The 19,942-nt window shown below is 62.4% G+C and overlaps 1 protein-coding gene across 1 annotated transcript; it reads left to right on the forward strand.

Annotated features, from left to right (window-relative positions):
* Nucleotides 1–381: 381 nt before the first annotated feature.
* On the forward strand, nucleotides 382–19,261 carry NR5A1 (nuclear receptor subfamily 5 group A member 1; the record flags this gene model as incomplete). The annotated part of the gene is made up of 6 exons (XM_079790315.1): nucleotides 382–492; nucleotides 621–762; nucleotides 2,936–3,561; nucleotides 9,911–10,030; nucleotides 11,888–12,035; nucleotides 19,014–19,261. Exons 1-6 carry the CDS (start codon nucleotides 391–393, stop codon nucleotides 19,259–19,261), a joined length of 1,386 nt encoding a protein of 461 aa, XP_079646441.1. The 5' UTR covers nucleotides 382–390.
* Between the last annotated feature and the right edge of the window lie 681 nt (nucleotides 19,262–19,942).

The following is a 19,942-nucleotide window of genomic DNA, read 5'->3' on the forward strand; positions in this document are numbered from 1 at the left end:
CCGCCGAGCCCCAGAGCCCGGGCCCGCTCCCCCGGCTCCCCGGCGGCTCCCTCTCGGCCCGGCCCAACTCGTTTTCTTAGAATCGGGGTTTTGTTCTCAGACGAACGAATCCGGATCGAAGCACATCGAATCCGAGGGTCCGGGCGGGGGCCCGGCCGGGACGGCGCTGGGGGAGCCCCGGGGAAGGGCCGGGCGGGCGCGGGGCCCTGCGGGAAGGGCCGCACGGGGCGCTCCCAGGGGCGGGCGGCCTCCGGCGGTCTTGCCCGGGGCGCGGTCCCGGGGCCACGGGCCGGACACGAGGTGGGCGCCGTGGGGAGCGGGTCCGCGCGCTGCCAGGCGCCATCCGGCCCGCGTGACCCCCTCCTCCCTCCGCAGGCGGACGCTGCGGGCATGGACTATTCGTACGACGAGGACCTGGACGAGCTGTGCCCCGTGTGCGGGGACAAGGTGTCGGGCTACCACTACGGGCTGCTCACATGCGAGAGCTGCAAGGTGAGCGGCAGCGGAGCGCGCGGCGGGCTGGCCGGCGCCGGACGGGGGGCGGGGGGCGATGGGGACCGCGCCGGGCAAAGCGCCCCCGGGCGCGGAGAGGGGCCCGCGCTGACGCCCCTCTCCCCCAGGGCTTCTTCAAGCGCACGGTGCAGAACAACAAGCACTACACGTGCACCGAGAGCCAGAGCTGCAAGATCGACAAGACGCAGCGCAAGCGCTGTCCCTTCTGCCGCTTCCAGAAGTGCCTGACGGTGGGGATGCGTCTGGAAGGTGCGCTCCCCGCGCCGCCGGCCTCGGACCCGGGGCCTCCAGCAGAGCGGAGGAGAGGAGAGGAGAGCAGAGCGGGTGGGGAGGGTGGGAGGGGGGTGAGGGAGGGAGCCGCCGGCCTTCTTCAGGTTTCTGGGGCCTGGCGGGGCACTAGACCCCATCCCCTGGGAAGGGTAAGACCGGGCCTCGCTCTGGCCGGGAGGGATGTATGCAGGACCAGCCAGGATTGAGGGGAAAAGTACCTGCATGTGAACCCCAGGCCCCCAAAGGGCCGAGCGGCGCCGGGCAGAGCCCCGCAGAGCTCCGCCCTCTGCGAAAAGTTCTGCAGCACCCGCTCCCACACCCACCTCCAGCTGGAGTCAGCGCTCCCACAGGCTGCAGTGCAAGTCCCACGCCGTCACTTACAGACCTTAGGCAGGTTCCTCTCTGAACGGCAGACTCCCCGTCTGCAAAATGGGCTCCATGGCGGTGCCTTCCTCACTGGATGAGTGTGAGGGAATGGTCTGAATAGCTCCTAGTACCGTGCCTGGTACGTAGTCAAGGCTCAACGGGTTTGCTATTAGTATTATTATCGTTCGTTGTTATTATCTGTCTGTCATGGCAGTTTAGCCCTCATTCCTACAGCCTACCCATCCATCCCAAGAATTCACTCAGTTCATTCTCTCAGAGGGTGGGATTCCCCGCCCCCGTGTTTTTAGCCAGACCTGGAGAGAGTGGGGAGCCATTGCCCCAGAGGTCCCAGGCCCATCCTTATCTCCCCACCCGCACCCCCAGCTCTCAGTTCAGAGGGAGGAAAGATTTCAGCAGGAAGGACGCCAGCTCTTTGAGGGTGGACGGTCATAGGCAGAGGCAGCTGTGGGCTAAAGTTCTTAAACAGCGAAGAAGGGCCCTGGTGACTCAGCTGCAGACCACTGTCTGGCTGCCTAGAGCAGGGGTCGGCAAACCGCGGCTCGCGTTGCCGCTCTGTCGACTAATGAGTTTGCTGACCACTGGACTAGACTAAATGTTACCGTGTAGTTGGAAGCTGTGAGGATTAGGCAATTGTGGCCTATTGTGTGCAAAGAGGTAAAGGGTAGTATATGACAGTGGTCGGCAAACTCATTAGTCAACAGAGCGGCGAATGGCAGCGAACCACTGACCTAGAGGAAGGACTCCTATCCTGTCCCCAAAGCCCATGTCCCCAGATCCAGGTCCTGAGCGGCCAGGAGAGCTGGTTGCTGTGAGCAGCAGGAACCCTGGTGGGGCCTGAGGTTTCAGAGCAGGGCTGCCCAATCCTGGCAGCACGGGGGGCTGGGCAGGCCCCCAAGACTCCTCCCTTGCTGAGCATCGCCTCTCCCTCCGCCTCTCCCTCCTGCTCCCTCCCTCCTCCCAGAGCCCAGGGTGGGGTCCCTGTCCGAGCAGGGGCCGGACTGCACTGCAGCTTCAGAGATGCGACCTTTCGGTCTGGCTAGTGACATATTCTTGGCCAGGCAGAGGGACACCTTGTCGGCAAGCGAGGTCCCTTCCCCCAGCACAGAGCCTGGGCAGCCCTAAACTGAGCTTCGAAGTTGAAAGCCAACGTGAGTCATTTTGCAGCAGGGGTTTGCCAGGGTTAACTAGTCAGTCCGGGAGCAGCTGGATACTGGCGTCAGCTGCAAGCCAAGTTGTCCAGTCCCTACTTCCCGTCACTGTCTCCCTGCCGGTCCCTGTGCTGGGGACCTGACCCGTTGCAAAGCCCCCAGCCGGGCTCAGCCTGGGCCCCATGGGCAGGATGCCACTCAGCAGGATGAGAGTGGGCAAGGGGCAGGACATCTGGGGCTAGGACAGTGGAGTCTGCCTGGGCGAATCCAGGAATGCTTCCTGGAGGTGGTGACCTGAGGGCTGGGTGTTCATCAGGCAGAAGAGAAGGAAAGGGTTTGAGGCAAAAGGACTGTCAAAGGGAGGGTGGAAGAAGTGCCGGGTTGAGGTGCAGAGAGATGAGTAAGGCGGAGTGGAAAGAACACAGGGTCTCGTGAGGGACAACCTAGAGAGGGGAGCAGGGCTTTTGAGCGCTGCACTGAAGTGACCGACTTCACCTGCAGGCAGAGGGCGTGAGCTGGGAGTGACACAGCCAGATCTGTTTGGGGAAGATCCCTGAGTGGGGTGGTATGGAGGGTGGCTTGAAGAGGGTGAGCCTGACCCTCCCCTCTGCCCACAGCTGTCCGCGCTGACCGCATGCGGGGTGGCCGGAACAAATTTGGGCCCATGTACAAGCGGGACCGGGCCCTGAAGCAGCAGAAGAAGGCACAGATTCGAGCCAATGGCTTCAAGATGGAGACAGGCCCCCCAGCGGGGGTGCCCCCACCCCCACAACCCCCGCCGGACTACTTGCTACCCCCTGGCCTGCATGCGCCAGAGCCCAAGGGCCTGGCCTCTGGGCCACCTGCTGGGCCACTGGGCGACTTTGGGGCCCCAGCACTGCCCATGGCCGTGCCGGGTGCCCACGGGCCCTTGGCCGGCTACCTCTATCCCACCTTCCCTGGCCGCGCCATCAAGTCCGAGTACCCAGAGCCCTACGCCAGCCCACCACAGCCCGGGCCGCCCTACGGCTACCCAGAGCCCTTCTCCGGGGGGCCTGGCGTGCCCGAGCTCATCCTGCAGCTGCTGCAGCTGGAGCCAGACGAGGACCAGGTGCGGGCGCGCATCCTGGGCTGCCTGCAGGAACCCCCCAAAGGCCGCTCCGACCAGCCTGCGCCCTTCGGCCTGCTGTGCAGGATGGCTGACCAGACCTTCATCTCCATCGTGGACTGGGCGCGCAGGTGCATGGTCTTCAAGGAGCTGGAGGTGAGTCCCCCTCCCACCTGTCCAGCAGCTGGATCAGGGGGGTCCTCTCGGCTGCCCAAGCCTCAATCTCGGTCACTCCTTGGATGGGGCCGTCCTGCCCACTGGCTAAGGCACTGTCTGGAGACAGGAGGAGTATTTCTGGTCCTTCGCAGCCTTCCTGGCCTCCCCACTCCTCTCCTCCCTCTCTCTCCTCTATTTTTTGAGTCTCTATCTTTCCCAGCCTTTGCTCCTTTTACCTCTGCCTCCCTCTCCTTCTTTCCTTCTCCCTCCCTCTCTCCCTCTCCTTGGTGTGCTCTCTCTCTGCTTCTCTGTGTGTCTCCAGCCCTTTGTGTCTCCGTCTTTTCCTCTCCTAGTCTGGGTCTCTACAGGCACTGTTCTCTCTTCCTCTGAGACCCGAGGCGCGCAAAGGACTAGCTGAGTCCTGGGACACTGTCTCGGGCTGCCCCCGCGCAACGTCAGGAAGAGGGTCCAACCCACCCTGGCTTTCCCTTTGGAGAAGCCCCCAGTCCCTGCCAGCCTCAAATGTCATAGGTGGGGGTCTTAGCGTCTCGGAGTTTGGAATGCTTATGGGCCTGATTCCCAGCTAAGGTGAAGGAGTTTATTGTCCCTGCCTCTCTCGTGCACGATGGTCGGTCCCATGTGTAAGTATGTGTATCTGCGTGTTTGTGTGTGTGGGGAGCGAGTGAGAGGGCAGGTGGAGATGGCAGGGCCCGCCACTGGTCCTCGGGAAGGCCGGCTTCCTCCACTGCACAGCCCTCCGTCCCCCGGGGCTGAGGTACCTGCAGCTAAAGCAGCGGGAGGGACTGACGCCAGACGAGGAGGAACTTCCCAGGCAGCTTGCCTAGTGGTTTGAAGCGCCCACGGCCTGGCAGCTGTCCCTCTAGTACCCTGACCCCCTATGATCAGAGTGTGCTGCCAACCTCAGAGGCACCCCAAACCCAGCCAAGGCCCGACTACCCTGGCCTGGGCACAGGCCCTCTTTAGCCCCGGCCTCCTGGTGTTTGCCTTGCCCAGGCCGGCCCCCCTAGCTGTTCCGGGGCTGGGTGTAAACAGCAGGACCCGCCGCCCTCCCTGCTGGGGCCACTGCAGCCTTGAGCAGCATTCAGTGCTGACGCCACTCAGGCCTGGGCTTCCTCCAGGGGCAGGTGGCCGGATGGGCCGGGGGCGCTGCCTGCCAGGCTGGGCATGGGGGGGGGGGGGATTAGGTGAGGATGGGCTCTGAGCCCTTGAGGCATCGTGGGGCTGGGGGCCTGGGTTACTCTGGGAGTCAAGAACTGGTGGTGATTTGATAGTGGAGGGCCTATCTTGGCGGAGGCCTGGGGACATGCCATGTGTCATGGGGTGGGTGGGACGTGCCGTGGATGGGACGAGAGGCAGGGCCTCGAACAATCCCACCTGCCTGCTTCTCGTGGCTGGAGGCCCTGGTGGGATGAGGATCCCAGGACCCTTGGGTTGGTGGCCAGACCTCCCATGAGCCCCTTGTGCAGAAGGGAGGAGGCGCAGAGCATTCCCGGCCTTCCAGAACCCTGGACCCAGGGGCAGGGCACTTCCTCTGGCCGCCTTCCTAGTCTCTCGGGGTTTTTCACGCAGGATGGGAAGGGCTTTTGTCCCAGCTTTGCTGAGTGTTTTTTCCTGCTTCTGGCTTCTCTGTGGTCCAAACCTTCCTGCTTCCCCTTCCCAGAGTCTCTGAATTGAGCCCAGGAATCTGAACCATGGTCCCCACCCTCTGTAAGGGAGCCTTGCAGATACGTACCAGCCCAGCCCTTGGAGGGCCCCTCAGCAGCCACTGGGCCACCTCCCACAGGTGGGGAGGCAGAGAAGTGGGAGGGGGCTGAGTGACCTGCCTCCCTTTTGGCCGACCATTCACCCCCCTGGCTCCGGGCAGGATATATTTCAGCCGACAGCAAAGGGGGCTCCCTAGCTCTGAGCGTCGGGCAGCCCTTGAGCTGGACACTGGGGACCTTGGCCCCAGGAGGCTGCCAAACTAGGGAGGAGACAGACGTGCACGCAGATGATGCCCACACAGGGTGCCCAGGCCCTGAGAGCAATGGGAAGGGGCTGAGGGAGAGCGGACGGCCCTAAGGGAGTTCGGGAAGGCTTCTTTGATCTGTGCTTCTTCGGTCTTAGCTAAGGCCCAGCGGTCAGCGGTGGGAAGGCATCCTGTGTCAGGGAGCTCCAGGTGGCCCCTGAGTCGGGGCTGGGAGGTTGGCAGGGCCAGAAGCAGAGCTTGGACCAGTGGGTGATGGACCAGGCTCGCTGGAGCCCCACACCCTCTTCTCCGAGGCCACTCGGCTCCCTATGAAGCTAACGACGTCCCGCTGTTGAGCGGAAGGCCTGGGTCTTGGCTGAGCTGTCGGGGGTGCTGGGGGCTCAGCTGTTGGGGCTCCCTTTTGGGGTTCTCCTCCTCCATCCTGTCTCTCAGCTTGGATGTCCCTCTGCCCCTATTTTCCCATCTCACACTTCGTGGCCTGTGAGGTCTGACAGTGGCACTGAAGTTAATGGCAACAACCAGAATCAGAGAGACCCGTGTTCCAGTCCCCGCTCGGCCGCTTTCCGGGTCTGTGGCTTTGGGCAAGTCACTTTACTCCTCCAGACCTCCACTTCCTTATCCGTAAGATGGGGAGAGTGGAAGTGGATTCCACCTCGTAGCTGTTGTAAGGGTTCAGTGAGCGAGGCAGGTAGAGCGTTTAGCGCAGGGAGCAGCGTTCCCCTCCTGCGGCTTCTTTGCCGCTCTGTGCTTTACTGTGTGGTGCAGGCGGGGTACGGCCTGGTTTGGGAAGCATGGGAAAAGACTCCTGGGGTGCAGGCTCCCTGGGCACTAGGGTTCTGGGAGGAGACGGGGCCCACCTGGCCCTGGGTTTGTAAAGGACTTCATACCTGCCATAGCGGAGACCCACCTGTACCTACTGCTCAGTGCCTATCTGGACAGTTCCCAGGAAGGACAGGCTGGGAGGAGGCAAGACAGGAATCAGCGAGGGGAGGCGAGGGCCAGGAGTGCCTAATGACCCATCTCGACACCGCTTCACCCCGACATCCAGCTCCGAGGCCCCTGCCTGGCGACAGATTTCACGGCTCAGATATATGGTTTCATTTACGCGGCAGTAACTCTGTCAGCCCGGGACTGACAAACGGCGGGCCCGCCGACCACTCGGCCGGAGAGCGCTGTGGCCGGCCCGCGGCCTGTCAGCCGCCGGAGAATTACAGAGCCCGCTGGCCTTCGGCCGCCAGACCGAGCGGACCCCAGAGGGCCCCGGAGGGGGATCTGCTGGGAGGGAGGTCAGCTCTGCACCCATAAATACCCCGGCTCCGAGGCAGGCTGCAAAGTGTCAAGGCTCCGGGGAGATTTGCGGCAGACAGCAGGAGGGATGGGTGGTGGTGGGCAGGCGACAGGCCAGGCTGACGAGGGACCCCAGGGCCTGGGCGGCAGGGAGGACCGGGCAGAGGAGGAGCCTTCTGCTTCGGGAGAAACTTGTGGAAGGTGAAACCAACCCTCTTTGGTTAAGTGAGCCTCTTAGCCACCTGCTTTCCCATGGAGAGGGGCTGCGGCGGCCTCGGTGTTTTTATTTTAATAGAAAGGAAGTGTGTGTGTGTTCATCTGCGTGGGGCGTTCGGTGTCTTTATGTGTCCATCTGTCCCTTAGGGGACGCGCGAGTGAAAAGTCTGGCAGGAAAGATCGCTCGGCTGGGGCACTGCGCCCACTCGTTTTCTCACCCAAAGGGACAGGAAGTCAGCGCAGAGACGGACGTGTGGCCCCGTGGGAAGCCACAGAGGGCACTGGGCGCCAAAGCTTAGCCACCATATTGCCCGCCTGCGCCCCTGCAGCTCCTATCACCCCGCTGGGCAGGGCCACCCCACCCCGGGGCCTGAGGTCTGGGTCCAGAGTCTGCTGCAGGGCTCGGCCAGCCGGGTCACTGTGACCCCTTCTGCTTTCTGCCTGAGGCTCAGCCCGCTTATCTCCTAATTCTCCCCCTTATCTCTCGCTCTTCCCTCTCCCCACCTCCTGTTCCTTCCATCCAGGCACAAGGGTGTCTGCTCCCGAGGGCCCCAAGGGTGGGGGGCAGAGCCCAGCCCTGCACGTCCTCCCTTCTCCTCTGCCTCCAGCGGGGTCACCCAGGTTGGGCCAGTGTGACTCCTGGGCTGGTCCCACTACTTGGGCCTCAGGCAGCTCCCAGGCTCCCGCCCCCCTCCCAAGATGAGCCCAGTCCCCGGGGGCATCTGGGCAGAGCCCAGCTCCCTTTGTTGCCCGAGGCGAGCCTCTGTGTCCTCTGGAATGGGGGCCGAATGTTGCCAGGGCAGGGGTGGGGTCCGGGCTGAGCTGGGGTCGGGCCTGGTCGTAGGCGCCCACCACGCCTTGCCTCCCGCCCTGGGACGGGGTGGGCAGGCTTCCTGCCAGCTCTCTGGGCCTGGCCACTGCGGGGACAGAGGAGGCGAGACAGGAGGTTTCGTGCTTCACCCTCGCCCGGTTCTCCGTCTCCCTGGCCCCTGCCGCCCAGGCGAGCTGTGGCTGAGCAGGGGGACCCCTGGCTGGGTTCCTGTTCTGACCATAATGGGGCTTTAGGAAGAACTTGGTCCGGAGAAGAGAGAGAGGTTTGGGTTCTTGCCATGAAGATGGGATGAGGCTGGGAGGCTGGGAGGCTGGGGACTCAGAGCAGGACAGAGACTGACCCCCCTCCTGTCCTCAGCCGTGTGCACTGGGGAAGGGGCGGGCCGGGGAGGCCTGACTGTATGTCCTGCTGCTCGCTTTGCTCTTTGCCCACTTCCTGTTGCCCCAGGACTGCCCCCAGGAGAGGAGGGGAGCAGACAGGAGGAGGGGCTTCTACCCCACAGAAGAGAAAGCTCAGGCCAGGGGCTGCCTGGCCCCTCGGCCTCCGGGTTGGGGTGGCTCCTCTGTGCTCTCTGTGGCTGTCTTGGGGAGCACATGCTTGTCCATCAGCTGCTCATTGACGCCTCCTCTGGGGGCCCAGTCCTGCCTTCCCAGGCCCCACAGGTACTGGGGAGACAGAGGCATGAATAATGCCATCAGGTGTGGCAGGTGCCACAGCCAGAGGATGGTGAGGGCACGGAGCAAGGAGGAAGGATTGGTGAGGGCTTCGTGGGGGAGGCGAAGAGCCGGCCATGAAACCCTGGGTGGCAAGGGCGGGTCTTATTCCATGCTGGGTGGCTAGGAGCACGCATCTGGAGCCAGACAGAGCTGTGTGACCCTCTGTGGACCTCTCCATAGGTGGGGACAACAGTTATACCAACCTCATAGGGTTGTGGAGCTGCAGTCCAGCGACTGTTAGCTCTCCTGGTTTGTGTTCGCTCTAGGGCGGCATCCAGGAGGTGCCCAGAGGTACCTGCTGGCAGATGGTGGCTGGCTGGTGAGCTGCAGAGGCTGAGAGGGATCAGGGTCTGTGCTGTGTCTTCCTCGGTGACCTACAGCGCCAGTGGCGGTTCTGAACAGCCAGGAGGGCTCAGTGTTTGTCACTGTGGGGAGTCGTGCATGGAGAGTAGCAGCTATGGCCCTGGCCTGTGATCCCAGGCGGGTCCCTCACCCCCTCCAGGTGGCAGATTCTTCATTTGAAAAGTAGTGGTTTACATCAGGGCGTCCCTCCTGGCTCTGTCATCGCATGGTTCTGAGTCCCTCCCCCAGCTGTGAGTGTCCCCTCCTGCCATGGTGAAGGCATGACTCCCCAGAGCACGGGGACGCTTGCCCAGGGCAGTCCCCACCCTTGCGCTGAGTGCCAAACCGCAGCCCGAGTGTTTACAGTCTGTGCTGTTCAGACGTCAGACCTCTGCCATCTACCTGATCACTCCCGGGGCTGGGCCAACGGCCCTCCTTTCTGGTCCTGAGCCCTAGGGCTCTGCTCCAGGCCCAGGGAAATCCCTCTGTTTTCTCTTCATGAGTGATTGGAGCTGCTAGAGATGTGACCACAGGACAGATGGGCACACGTTCCAATTAATATTGCTCTTCCCTTGCATTGGGATGAGTCCTTCACAAAGCACTTCTGTGGCGAAGCGCACCAGCATTTATTGAGTGCTGTGTGCCAGGCCGCTTTCTCATACTTTGCCCATTTTACAGATGAGACCACTGAGGCCCAGAAAGGTTACAGAACTTGCTGAAGGCCACACAGCTTGTAAGAGGCAGAGCGGGGGCCTGAAGCCGGACCCTCCTATTCTTTTGCTAGAGCCTTGCCACACGTTGGTGGAGTAGACAGATGGGCAGACTGGGCACAGAGAAGTTAAGCAGCTTGCCCAGGTCACATACCCAGTTGAGCCTCAGCACTGAGCGTTGGGAGGAGGAGGGGTGAGGGGAAGGTCCCCAGCCAGGCCATGCTGGATGCAGACCCCATGCGCCGCCTCCTTGCAGGTGGCCGACCAGATGACGCTGCTGCAGAACTGCTGGAGCGAGCTGCTGGTGTTTGACCACATCTACCGCCAGATCCAGCATGGCAAGGAGGACAGCATCCTGCTGGTCATCGGGCAGGAGGTGACAGACCCTGCGCCCTCCCCAGCCCACTGTGCACTCCCAGAATTCTGGGCCCACAAGAGGTCCCGGGCCTCTCCAGGCCTGGCCCTGGGCACCCTGAATATCAGCCCATTTCCCCAAGTTCATGGGATACCCACCGGTCCAACCTCCCTCTGACTGGCCGTGGCCGTGGCCTTGAGAGGAGGCAGCCTCTGGGAGCCCTGCTCTGGGGGAAGCAGCTCAGGGGTGCTGGGAGGGTTGGGGAGACGCTAGGAGGAGGTGATGGTGGTTCCAGGTCTTGGTGGTACCCAGTGATGGTGGAACCAGGTAGTAAAAGGTATTGGGGGATATCCCCACCTCCACACAGGCAGAGGGGGGAGCATGGGGGAAGGCTGAGAGGGACATTGGGAACTCCTGAGCCACCAGGAGCCACTGGTTTGCTGGACTGTGGGTTTGGGGGACCCTGCCGGTGGGGCACAAGGTAAGAGACAAGGCTGGAGAGGTTGCTAAGGGCTAGATTGGGCAAGACTTTGCAGGCCCTAAATCCTGAGTGAGTGAATGAGTGAATGAATGAGCAGAGGGGTCTGGGCCCCAAAGAGACGTGGTCAGAATTTGGGCCCCCCTAGAGCAGGGAATTAGGGGCACTAGGATGGGAGCCCAGGGCATAGACACTCCCGAGATGGAGCAGGGAGCAAGGGGGCAGATTCTAGTGGGAAGGACACAGCCAGGTGTGAGGGGCACAGGAGGGGGCAAGATGGGAGGTGAGGAAGTGAGGCAGCGCCCGCTGCTCAGATGCTGGGCACCTGGCGGGCACCATTCCAGCAGGAGGACGGCCAGCAGGTGCGAGGAGGAGGACGGAGGGAGGAAGAAGGGCCTAGCCTGGCGGAGGGCGGAGCACCTCGCAGGGGCACAGGGAAGGAGGAGCAGGCTTCTCAGATGCTCCGGTGGGGGTGGGAGACAGGCCCTCTCCCACCCCTGCCTCCACCCCAGCCCTGGAGGCAGGGGTGGGAGAGGGCCTGTCCTTCTGTCCCCATCCTCAGTGCTCACCCTGGGTGTCAGGCCAGGGGCATGCTGGTCCCACTGGTGTGACTTTGAGGCCACCTGTGAGTACAAATGAAGAGCCTGAGGTGTGAGTGTATGTATGTGTGTGTGTGTCGGCCGTGTCAGCATGCAGGTGGAAGTCTCAGAGGCCATGGCAATGTCCTGTATTTTATTGTGCAAATATCTCCACGCACTTAAATGTGTGGGTATCAAGATCTGCCTGTCACCATGTCAGTGGGAACACAGACATGGGCGTGTCTGTCTGTGTTGCCCTGATGTGACCATACCAGGGTGTGTGTGTGTATATGTGTGTTCACTCCGTGAAGTAAGTGGATGACCCTGTGAGTGTGTGTGAACGTGAGCTGAGGTGTGGCCACTTCCCCGGCCGAGTGTCCACGTGTGGGCGTGTGGGACCCAGGCAGTCATGTGGCCCCACCCACGTGTATCCAGGCAGACCTGCCCCCACGCCCAGCACAACGCGGCGTTCGCTTGCAGACACAGCACAAAAGCAGCGCGCGCCCCTGGGCCTGGCAGCAGGCCTTTGTGCGTGAAGGACCCTTCAGCCTCCCTCTGCACACACCTGCCCGGTGTCAACTCTGCTGCCACAGGGCCCTGAGCTCGGCGGGCGTGTGAGGAGGGCTGGGAAGCTTGGGCCCTGGGTGTTGGGGCTGGGAGGGCTCCTGGGGCCTGGGGAGAGGCTGCCCCCGCCTGGCGCAGCTCCACGGCTGGGCACTGGGACCCCCGGCCTCCACCGGAGGCCTCCCACCACGCCCTCCCCGTCCCTGATGAGAGCTCCTGGCCTGCGCCGCCGCCCTGACGCCAGGTCTGCCCGCCCAGGTGGAGCTGAGCACGGTGGCGGCCCAGGCGGGCTCCCTGCTGCACAGCCTGGTGCTGCGGGCGCAGGAGCTCGTCCTGCAGCTGCACGCGCTGCAGCTGGACCGCCAGGAGTTCGTCTGCCTCAAGTTCCTCATCCTCTTCAGCCTCGGTGAGTGGCCGGGGCCAGGGCACGGGGAGGTGGCTGGGCCGGCACTGAGGGGGCTGTGTGCTGGGGGCTCCGTGGGGCAAAGACCCCTCCCTTCGTGAGGGGACCTGTTCTTGCAGTGGGGGTTGCTGTCTCTCTGAGCCTCAGTTTCTCTTTTTGCAAGTCCAGCAGGCCAAGATAATGTCTAGGCCTGGCCCCTAGGAGATGAGGCCCCTTCTGAGAATTGGGTGAATTCCCAGCTGAAAGGCGGAGAAAAGTGCCCCTGCACCTCCAGGGAACACCGTGCGGTTCCTGGGGCTTCTGTTCCCTGGCCTCCTCCTGGGGTCCCTGTTTTTCCCAGTTCCCTGTTCTTGGGGGGAGGAGGCCCTCCACATTCTGACTCTGAGCTCTTTGGGGCCCAAACACCTTTGCCCATTCATTCATTCATTCACTCATTCATTCACTCAACAAACTTTTGCTGAGCAACTGCCCTGTGCAAGCACCAAGGATACGCAATGAACAAAAAAGACCCAAACCCCTCTCTGCAAGGAGCTGACCTGACTGACCTTCTCTTGGGGAGAGAGGCAATGAGCAGAAGATGACGGCTAAAATATATAACTTGATAAAATGGATAGCCTGAGAGATTGCGATAAATGCTAAGGAGGAAAATAAAGCAGGGGAGGGGGAGAGGGGGGCCCAGGCACCAGCTTGCCCCACGCCCCAAGGCTCTGGGATTTCCTCCCGTTGCCTTCCCTCCCAGCCCAGCCTGTGCTGCTCTAGTCTCCACCGTCCTCTCGGCTCTCAGCAGGGTGGCCTCCTTCCGTCCTCCCTCACCCAGCAAGCCATCTCTATCCACTGTCCTCCCTGTGCCCAGCGATGCTGCGAACATAGAGGTTTTCCTTACTCTCAGGAGGCTCCCCGTCCAGGCAAGGCCTCCAGCCAGTCATCGGGACTGGGACAGAGATGTGGGGACCCAGGGTGGGGAACAGGGACATCTGAGCAGGGTCTCAGAGGATGAGTAGGAGTTGGCTGGGGGGATAAACCTTTAGCAGAGGGGTCGATGGGATGGAAGGTTGGAACGGGGCATGAATGCCTCCTCACCTGGGGAGGAGGCAGGATTTGAGACTTAGTCTTTGTGGCAGATGGCATCATAGCCACAGCCTGGCAAGGGTGTGTCTACCCAAGAGTGGGGGCGTCGGGGAAGAAGTGGGCTGGGAGGGGGCGATTGTGAAGCGTTGACTGTACTCAGCCCATGGCCATGGGCCTGGGTGCCCGGGCTGGGTCTTCTCACTCAACAGGCTGGTAGCCGGAGGGCTTATCTGCAAGGGTGCAGGATTTGGTGGGGACAGCCATGGTGGGGCGAGGAGCGGGCCCTGAGGCCCTTGGAGGAGCCGCAGGGGCGCAGGCCAGGCTGGCTCCAGCAGGGGGAAGCCCCCCTTCCTCTGCCTCCAGTGGTACCCTCCTCCCAACCTTGCTGAGAGCTGCCGGCTCTGGGGACAGGCTCAGGCTGAAGCCGTGGACCGCTGTGGTTGGGGATGGGGAGACTCCAGGAGCTTGGCGTGTGTGTGTGTGTGTGTGTGTGTGTGTGTGTGTGTGCGCGCCTTTGTGTTTGTGTCTTTGTTTTCACACAAGTGCGGACTGTGAACTTCTACAGGCTTGTGTTTTTGTGCGCCACATTGTGGAGACTGAGTGTGATTGGGGAGTGACGGGGAAGGGAGATGAGGGCTTTGGACTGATGGGTGCTGCTTGGGTGCTGGGGGCACGCAGCATTGGAGTGTGGGCTCTGTGGCAGTCTGGGTGGTTTGTGAGGTGACCTGACCACCATCAAGAGGCCACCAGGAAGGTCCTGGGGAGGTTGGGTGGAGGGGGTGCTGCCGGCCACCCACCCTGGTCCAGGGCTCCATCTGTCCTTGGACACACCCTGCAGAAGGGGGACCATCTTGGCTTTCCAGGCTGCCCGGGCCTGAGGCCCATGCCCTATGGCCCCGGTCCCTTCCCCCCAAAGCCCAGGCGCGGGGGCTGCAGGCCCAGCAGAGATCTAGTCTCAGCAGGAGATCAACCCAGAGGACAGCACAGCTGAGCCCAGCCCTCTCCCCGGGTCCCGGCGAGGCGCCAGGCTCAGAGCCAGGAGTGCCCGGCCCCCTTCATGCCAACCTTCATCCTGTTTTCCCGAGGAGGCAGCTGAGGCCTGAGAGCCCAGAGTCCACAGTGCTCATGGGACCAGGCTGGAGGGGTAGGGTGCAGGAGGGGTGGGCGTGTGTGTGTGTGTGTGTGTGTGCGCGCGTGCGCGTACGCGCACACGTGTGCAATGTGTGCACTCATGCCAGGCACGATGGGGTGGTGATTAGCAATGGGGACCAGGTACGGACCACCTGGATTCTAAATCTGGGCTCTCTCAGGCTGTGTGCCCTTGAGCAAGTCACTCCCCTCTCTGAGCCTCTGTTGCCCCATCCTAATAACCCTTAACTTGCTACGAGGATTGAATGAGAGAATTCCCTCGGAATGTGTGTCAGTATTGCCTTCATCATAACCATCATTATTAAGTTAATGAGCAAATGAACAAGTTAATGGATGGAGTGAATGAATGAGCGAGTCGGTCTCCATCTTGACTGCGCACTGTGTGTCTGGCACGGGGCCTGGCCTTTGGGGCTGAGGGGGTTGGGGGAGAGGTTGGGGAGGAGGCCCCGGGACCTGGGCCTGCGGGCGCTCACGGAGGGCAGGGAGAGAGGAGGCCGCGTGAGCCGTGGGCAAGGCCTTGAATGCCAGGCCCAGTGCCTTGACCCTGCCCTGGGGAAGGATCTTCAGCTGCAGTAACAGGATCAAATCTGCACATCTGCACGTTAGCAAGGTGCTTCCCACGGCGGCCGGGAAAGGGCCGAGCCCTGCGGGAGGGCCAAGTGGAGAAATGTGGGCACGATGAGGGGGAAGGTTTGCCCAGAGTCTGGGAAGTGAGAGGGGGCTCCTCCCTGACCACCAGAGCTGGGTCCCCAGACCTCCAGCTGGCATGTGGGCATCCCCCTTCCTGGGCTGCGCAGCCTGGACCCGGGTGATGCCTGCCCCCCCCCCTCCCGCCCACTCAGCGCCTCCTTCTCGCCTGCCTCCGCAGAAGGGTGCCATTTGGTGTCTAAATAGCCGTCTCAGGCAGGCGAGGAGGCAGGTAAGAAGGTTTAATTAAAATTAGTGCCTCTCTCCTGGCAATCACGGTGTTTATGAAGATGGCCCGGCGCGCTTTGTTCCGCAGAGGACTTAATCGAAGCTTAATGGATTGACCTAACATTCGATTTCCTGACTTCCATTGAGGCGGCGGCAGCAGCATTCCCTTAAGCGTTTGCAATTTACCCACTGCTCCGCGCCAACAAAAGGCAGCCTGAATAGCAGCCCCACTCGAGGGGCCATTGTGCGCGGGGGCGCCTGCCTGAGTCACCGCTATTGGGACAACATTCTTTATGCCTCGCTGGAATGAAAGGATTATTCAAATATTCAATTAAACCGTGAAAAGGGGGCTTTTCTGAGAACCTGGGGGCCCCCAGCTCCGCAGAGCGAGCGGGCTGCTCTCCGAGGCGGGGGTGCCATCTCCTGGCCCCCTCCCGCCTCCACCACCAGGATTGCCGGGAGCTGAGCGGGCTCAGGGACCCACGCAGACTTTTCTCGAAGGTGTCCCTCTCCGAGCTGCGGCAGCTCGGCGCCAGAGCGGGGCACACAGAGGAGATCCCGTTCTTGGGTGCCTTGCGAGGCAGAGGTTCATCGACCCCCACTTTGCAGACCATCAGGAAACCGAGGCTCCGACAGGGGAAGGGGCTTACTTGCCCACGGTCACCCAGCTGGAGGTGGAGTGGGGATTTGAACCCCTGACACATGAAGGGGCACCTCCAGGTTTGTGTGAGGTCTGCTCCTCATCTGATGGGCGAAGGGCATGGTGTTCGGAAGGATGGTGCCTCTGTTACACCCGTTACCCCTCCGTCTTCACACAGTCCTGTTGGGGGGGGGGGTGCTGGGAGGCTGGGAGAAGGGGCGGGACTTGACCGTGGTCTCCTCTAAGGTGAGGACCACAAAGTTGAGTCCGGAGCCTAGAGTAGCCTCCCTGGGGAAACCCGGGAGCCCAGGTGGGAGGTCTTGGATGGGACCCCTGGGCTGGATGAAACGTAAAGTTACCAGGTCCAGTCTTCCGGGAACCAAGGCCAAGCTTGAGCCCATCCCTGCTCGCTCTTAGGGCTTTGGAGCCGGAGAGACGTGGGTCTGAGTGCGGACTCTGCATCTCCTCTGTCCCAGGCACCCCCCACTGTCCCTACACCAGCGGGGTGCCTGCCTGGGTGTCTGTGGGGATTAGCTGGGCTGGGAGCAAGGTGTCTGGTGGGTGCCCAGCAGAGAGCCGCGGGACCCTCAGGCTGCTGGGAGGGGCTGTCCCTGAAGGCTTGCCTGTCCTGCACCAGCCCTGCCCTCCGCCCTGCTGTCCCCGCTGCTGAGAACAGTAAATCCGGGAAAAGCCGCGGCTGGTCCTCCTGCCCCTCCCCCGCCTGCCTCTACTGCAGCATCCTAGCCAGTCTCCCCTCCCCCTGGCCCCCTCAGCTACTTCCTCTGGGCCCCTCTACTGCTGTGTGGCCTTGAGCTGGTCCCTACTGCCCTTCCCTGGACCCCAGCCCTACTGTGAACTGTCAGAAGACAATGTCAGGAGAACTGCTCAGCCTGGGGGTTGGTGGCTGTGAAGGGAGAGGGGACAGTGTTAAGATGGGAAAAGGCTGCGATAGGGATGGAACTAGGTGGGGAGGGGGCGGGGCTCCCCATGACCTTTGAGTGCGTCCAGAGCAGGCCAAGCTAAGGAGCAGGGCTGCGCGTGCCCGTTGCTCGCTGCAAGGGCGCCCAGGCTGGGAGCGAGCAGGGGCTGGAGTCCAGCTTGCGTGCCCACCCCCCCACCCCCCCGCCGGCTGTTTCTGTGGACAAGGGGGGACTGCTGTCTACGTGGCACAGGTGCCTTATGGACGGGAGGCCATTGGGGAGGCAAGGCAGAGGATGACCCTGGCTTCCTCACTGAAGGGAGGCGAGGGGGCTGGGAGCGGGGGTGGAGGGTGGGGGCCAGGTCCTGCCATACGCCCTGGGCCCAGCTCGTGTTTCCTTAAATCCAACTTTGGACAACACAGGCCTCAGCGGGCACTCTGGGGGCGGCCGGGGATCAGGGTTGCCAGGAGCCTCCCGCTCTCCTGGCGCAGTGGGTGTTAAGAGGGATTAGAAGGGCCAAGGGCTGCGCACACGGCCCGCCGTCGGGCTCCGGCTCCCCCGCAGCGGTAGGGCTGGGGGTGAGGGGGCAGAGGGGGTGTGGACCGACCGACGGCCATTTTCCGAGCCTCTGGGTGCCACATCCCAGGCGAGTCCCTGCTAGGATTAGGGGGCGAGGGACCAGTTCTGTGGCTTCCTGCTGACCCTCAGCCTCCAGGCAGGGCACCAGCGGGGGGTGCTGCCTGGGAGCTGTAGGACCCCCTCCAGCAGGGATGAGGACGCGGCGACAGGAGACTGACCCTCGCCCGGCACTCCGGGGGCCAGGGACCTGCGCAGGCCTCGCACCCACGCTCTTGCCCCTGCCAGGTGGGCACGGCCCCTTCCAGAGGAAGAAGGCCTTTCGGGCCGGGAGGGGCGGGATGCAGGCCATTGCTCCTGAATGATGGGGCTGGGATTTGCGCCCCCATCCGTCTCACTCCGAAGACATTTTTTTTTTGGTCTTTTCACTGGACCTTGGGTGTGGGGGGTGCATTGACCACACTCCTCTGTCCGTGGCACGAAGGACCGTTGGCCCGCGCAGAGCCAGCGCCCTCGGCTCCCTGCCACGGGCATGCGTCGTTCCTTCCTGCGTAGCTCGGGCCTCTTGTTTGTTGTCCCTGTTCTTACATAACCTGCCTGCTTTGTGCACAGCGCTTCTAATTTATGTAGAGAGCTTTGCCTTACAGACCTCATTCTGGATCTGCCTCGTCTGTGTTTTTCCACTCAGCCTCCTGCTTGTAAAGACTCATCCATTGTCTCTGTGTTATCTGCTCCATCACTGCTACCTGCAGGCCACCTCCCATCACCATGAATACCGCTGTCGTGGGCATCCATGGCCCTGGGGCCCATGGGACCTCCTGGTGGTACGGGAGCCTCCTGATGGTCAGCGGGTAGACCCAAGAGCCCCTGCCACCCCCTGGAATGGGGCCACCAGTGCACACGCCTCGCAGCTCTGAGGCGGGACCCTCCCACTCCCACTGGCCCTCCCTGGTGATGGGGACAGTGATGACTGTGGCCAGGAGGCGATGCTGTGGTGACCACCCTGGGGACGATGGGGACAGGACGGTGACCTCGGGGATGGGAACGGTGGTGATCAGGGCTATGGTGAGAGTTGGGATGGTAATAGCTGGCCCAACGGACATGCTGGGCCTTCTTCCAGGTCAGACACTGTTTCTCCTAAACACCTTCCACGCATCAACTCCCTGAATTCTCCCGCCCGTCCTGTAAGATGGTGTCATTGTCACCGCCCCTTTTACTGGCACAGATGAGGAGCGGGAGAGGTTAAGTGAGAAGGCCAGGGAGACACCTGGTGAGGTGGTGATGGTCTCGGTGAGGACGGAGGTGTTCACCGTGACCACTGTGATGAAGGCAGCGGCAGTCCTGATGGTGACAGGCGCTTGTGGTTGGGTGGCTGGGGATGTGTTTGTAATAACCACAGGCGACGGTGGTGTTCACAGTGGTGGCGATGATGGTGAGGGTGGGGATGGGGATGAGCCAGGTTTGGTTGATGGTGGCAGCAGTGGCCGTGTTTGGGGATGTCACTCTTGGCGATGGATGATAGTGGCAGAGTTCACCAGCCACGGTGGTGACGGTGGGGATGGGGATGGGTGGAGACGGGGAAGCTGCTTGCACTGTTAACGATGACGGAGGCAGAGCCTAGGTCTTTGGTGATCAGAGGGCTGCCGGGGCCGGTGACGCAGCGACGGCGGCTGACGTGACGGCGGCGGTGCTGATGGGCTCCTCCCTTTGCAGATGTGAAGTTCCTGAACAACCACAGCCTGGTGAAGGACGCTCAGGAGAAGGCCAACGCCGCCCTGCTCGATTACACCCTGTGCCACTACCCGCACTGCGGGGACAAGTTCCAGCAGCTGCTGCTGTGCCTGGTGGAGGTGCGGGCGCTGAGCATGCAGGCCAAGGAGTACCTGTACCACAAGCACCTGGGCAACGAGATGCCCCGCAACAACCTGCTCATCGAGATGCTGCAGGCCAAGCAGACTTGAGCCTGGGCCGGGTGGGGCCCGGACCTGGACCGGGGCTGCGGGAGGGGCACGCCACCCCCTCGGCCCTCCAGATGGCTTATTTTATGATGCTGACCCAGGAGCCCCACCCTGTAGGCCGATGCCCCCTGAGCTCTCTGAAGCCCCGTGTTTGGGAAATGAGGGAGGGTGGGCAGCGCCTGGCCAAGGTGGGTGGCCCCCCGCTAGCCACTGGCACTTGCCTGACACTCAAGTGCCCCCAGGTGGTGGCTGCTAGCCACCCTCTTCCCCTCCTCCTGCTGCTCCCCGCTCCCAGGTGTCTGTCCTGGAGTCTGGAGCACAGGTCCGGGGAGGAGGTTTGGGAATCCCTGGTGGGCCTGGATGTCCCTTGGGTCAGAGGTCATTCCTTCCCCGCTCCCGGAAACAGAAAGAGGTTGAGTGGCATCAACTGGGGGAGAAGGGGGTCTCCAGAACCCCTCCAAGGGACCAGGAGGGAAGCCCTCTGTTTGGTAAACTGGGGATAACCGTTTGCAAACTCGAACGGGGACTAGAGGACATTGGGAGATGGTTAGGACAGAAAGACCTCCTCCCTAGCCCTCTGCCCCCTTCGACTCCTGCCGGGGAGGACGTTGACACGTTATCTGGAAAGAATTTTGCTACAATCATCTTTCTATCCCTCTCTCACCGGAGAAGTTTGGCACCATC

The sequence above is a fragment of the Cnephaeus nilssonii genome (assembly GCF_951640355.1).
Source record: "Cnephaeus nilssonii genome assembly, chromosome: 14".
In the NCBI taxonomy this organism is placed as follows: domain Eukaryota; kingdom Metazoa; phylum Chordata; class Mammalia; order Chiroptera; family Vespertilionidae; genus Cnephaeus; species Cnephaeus nilssonii.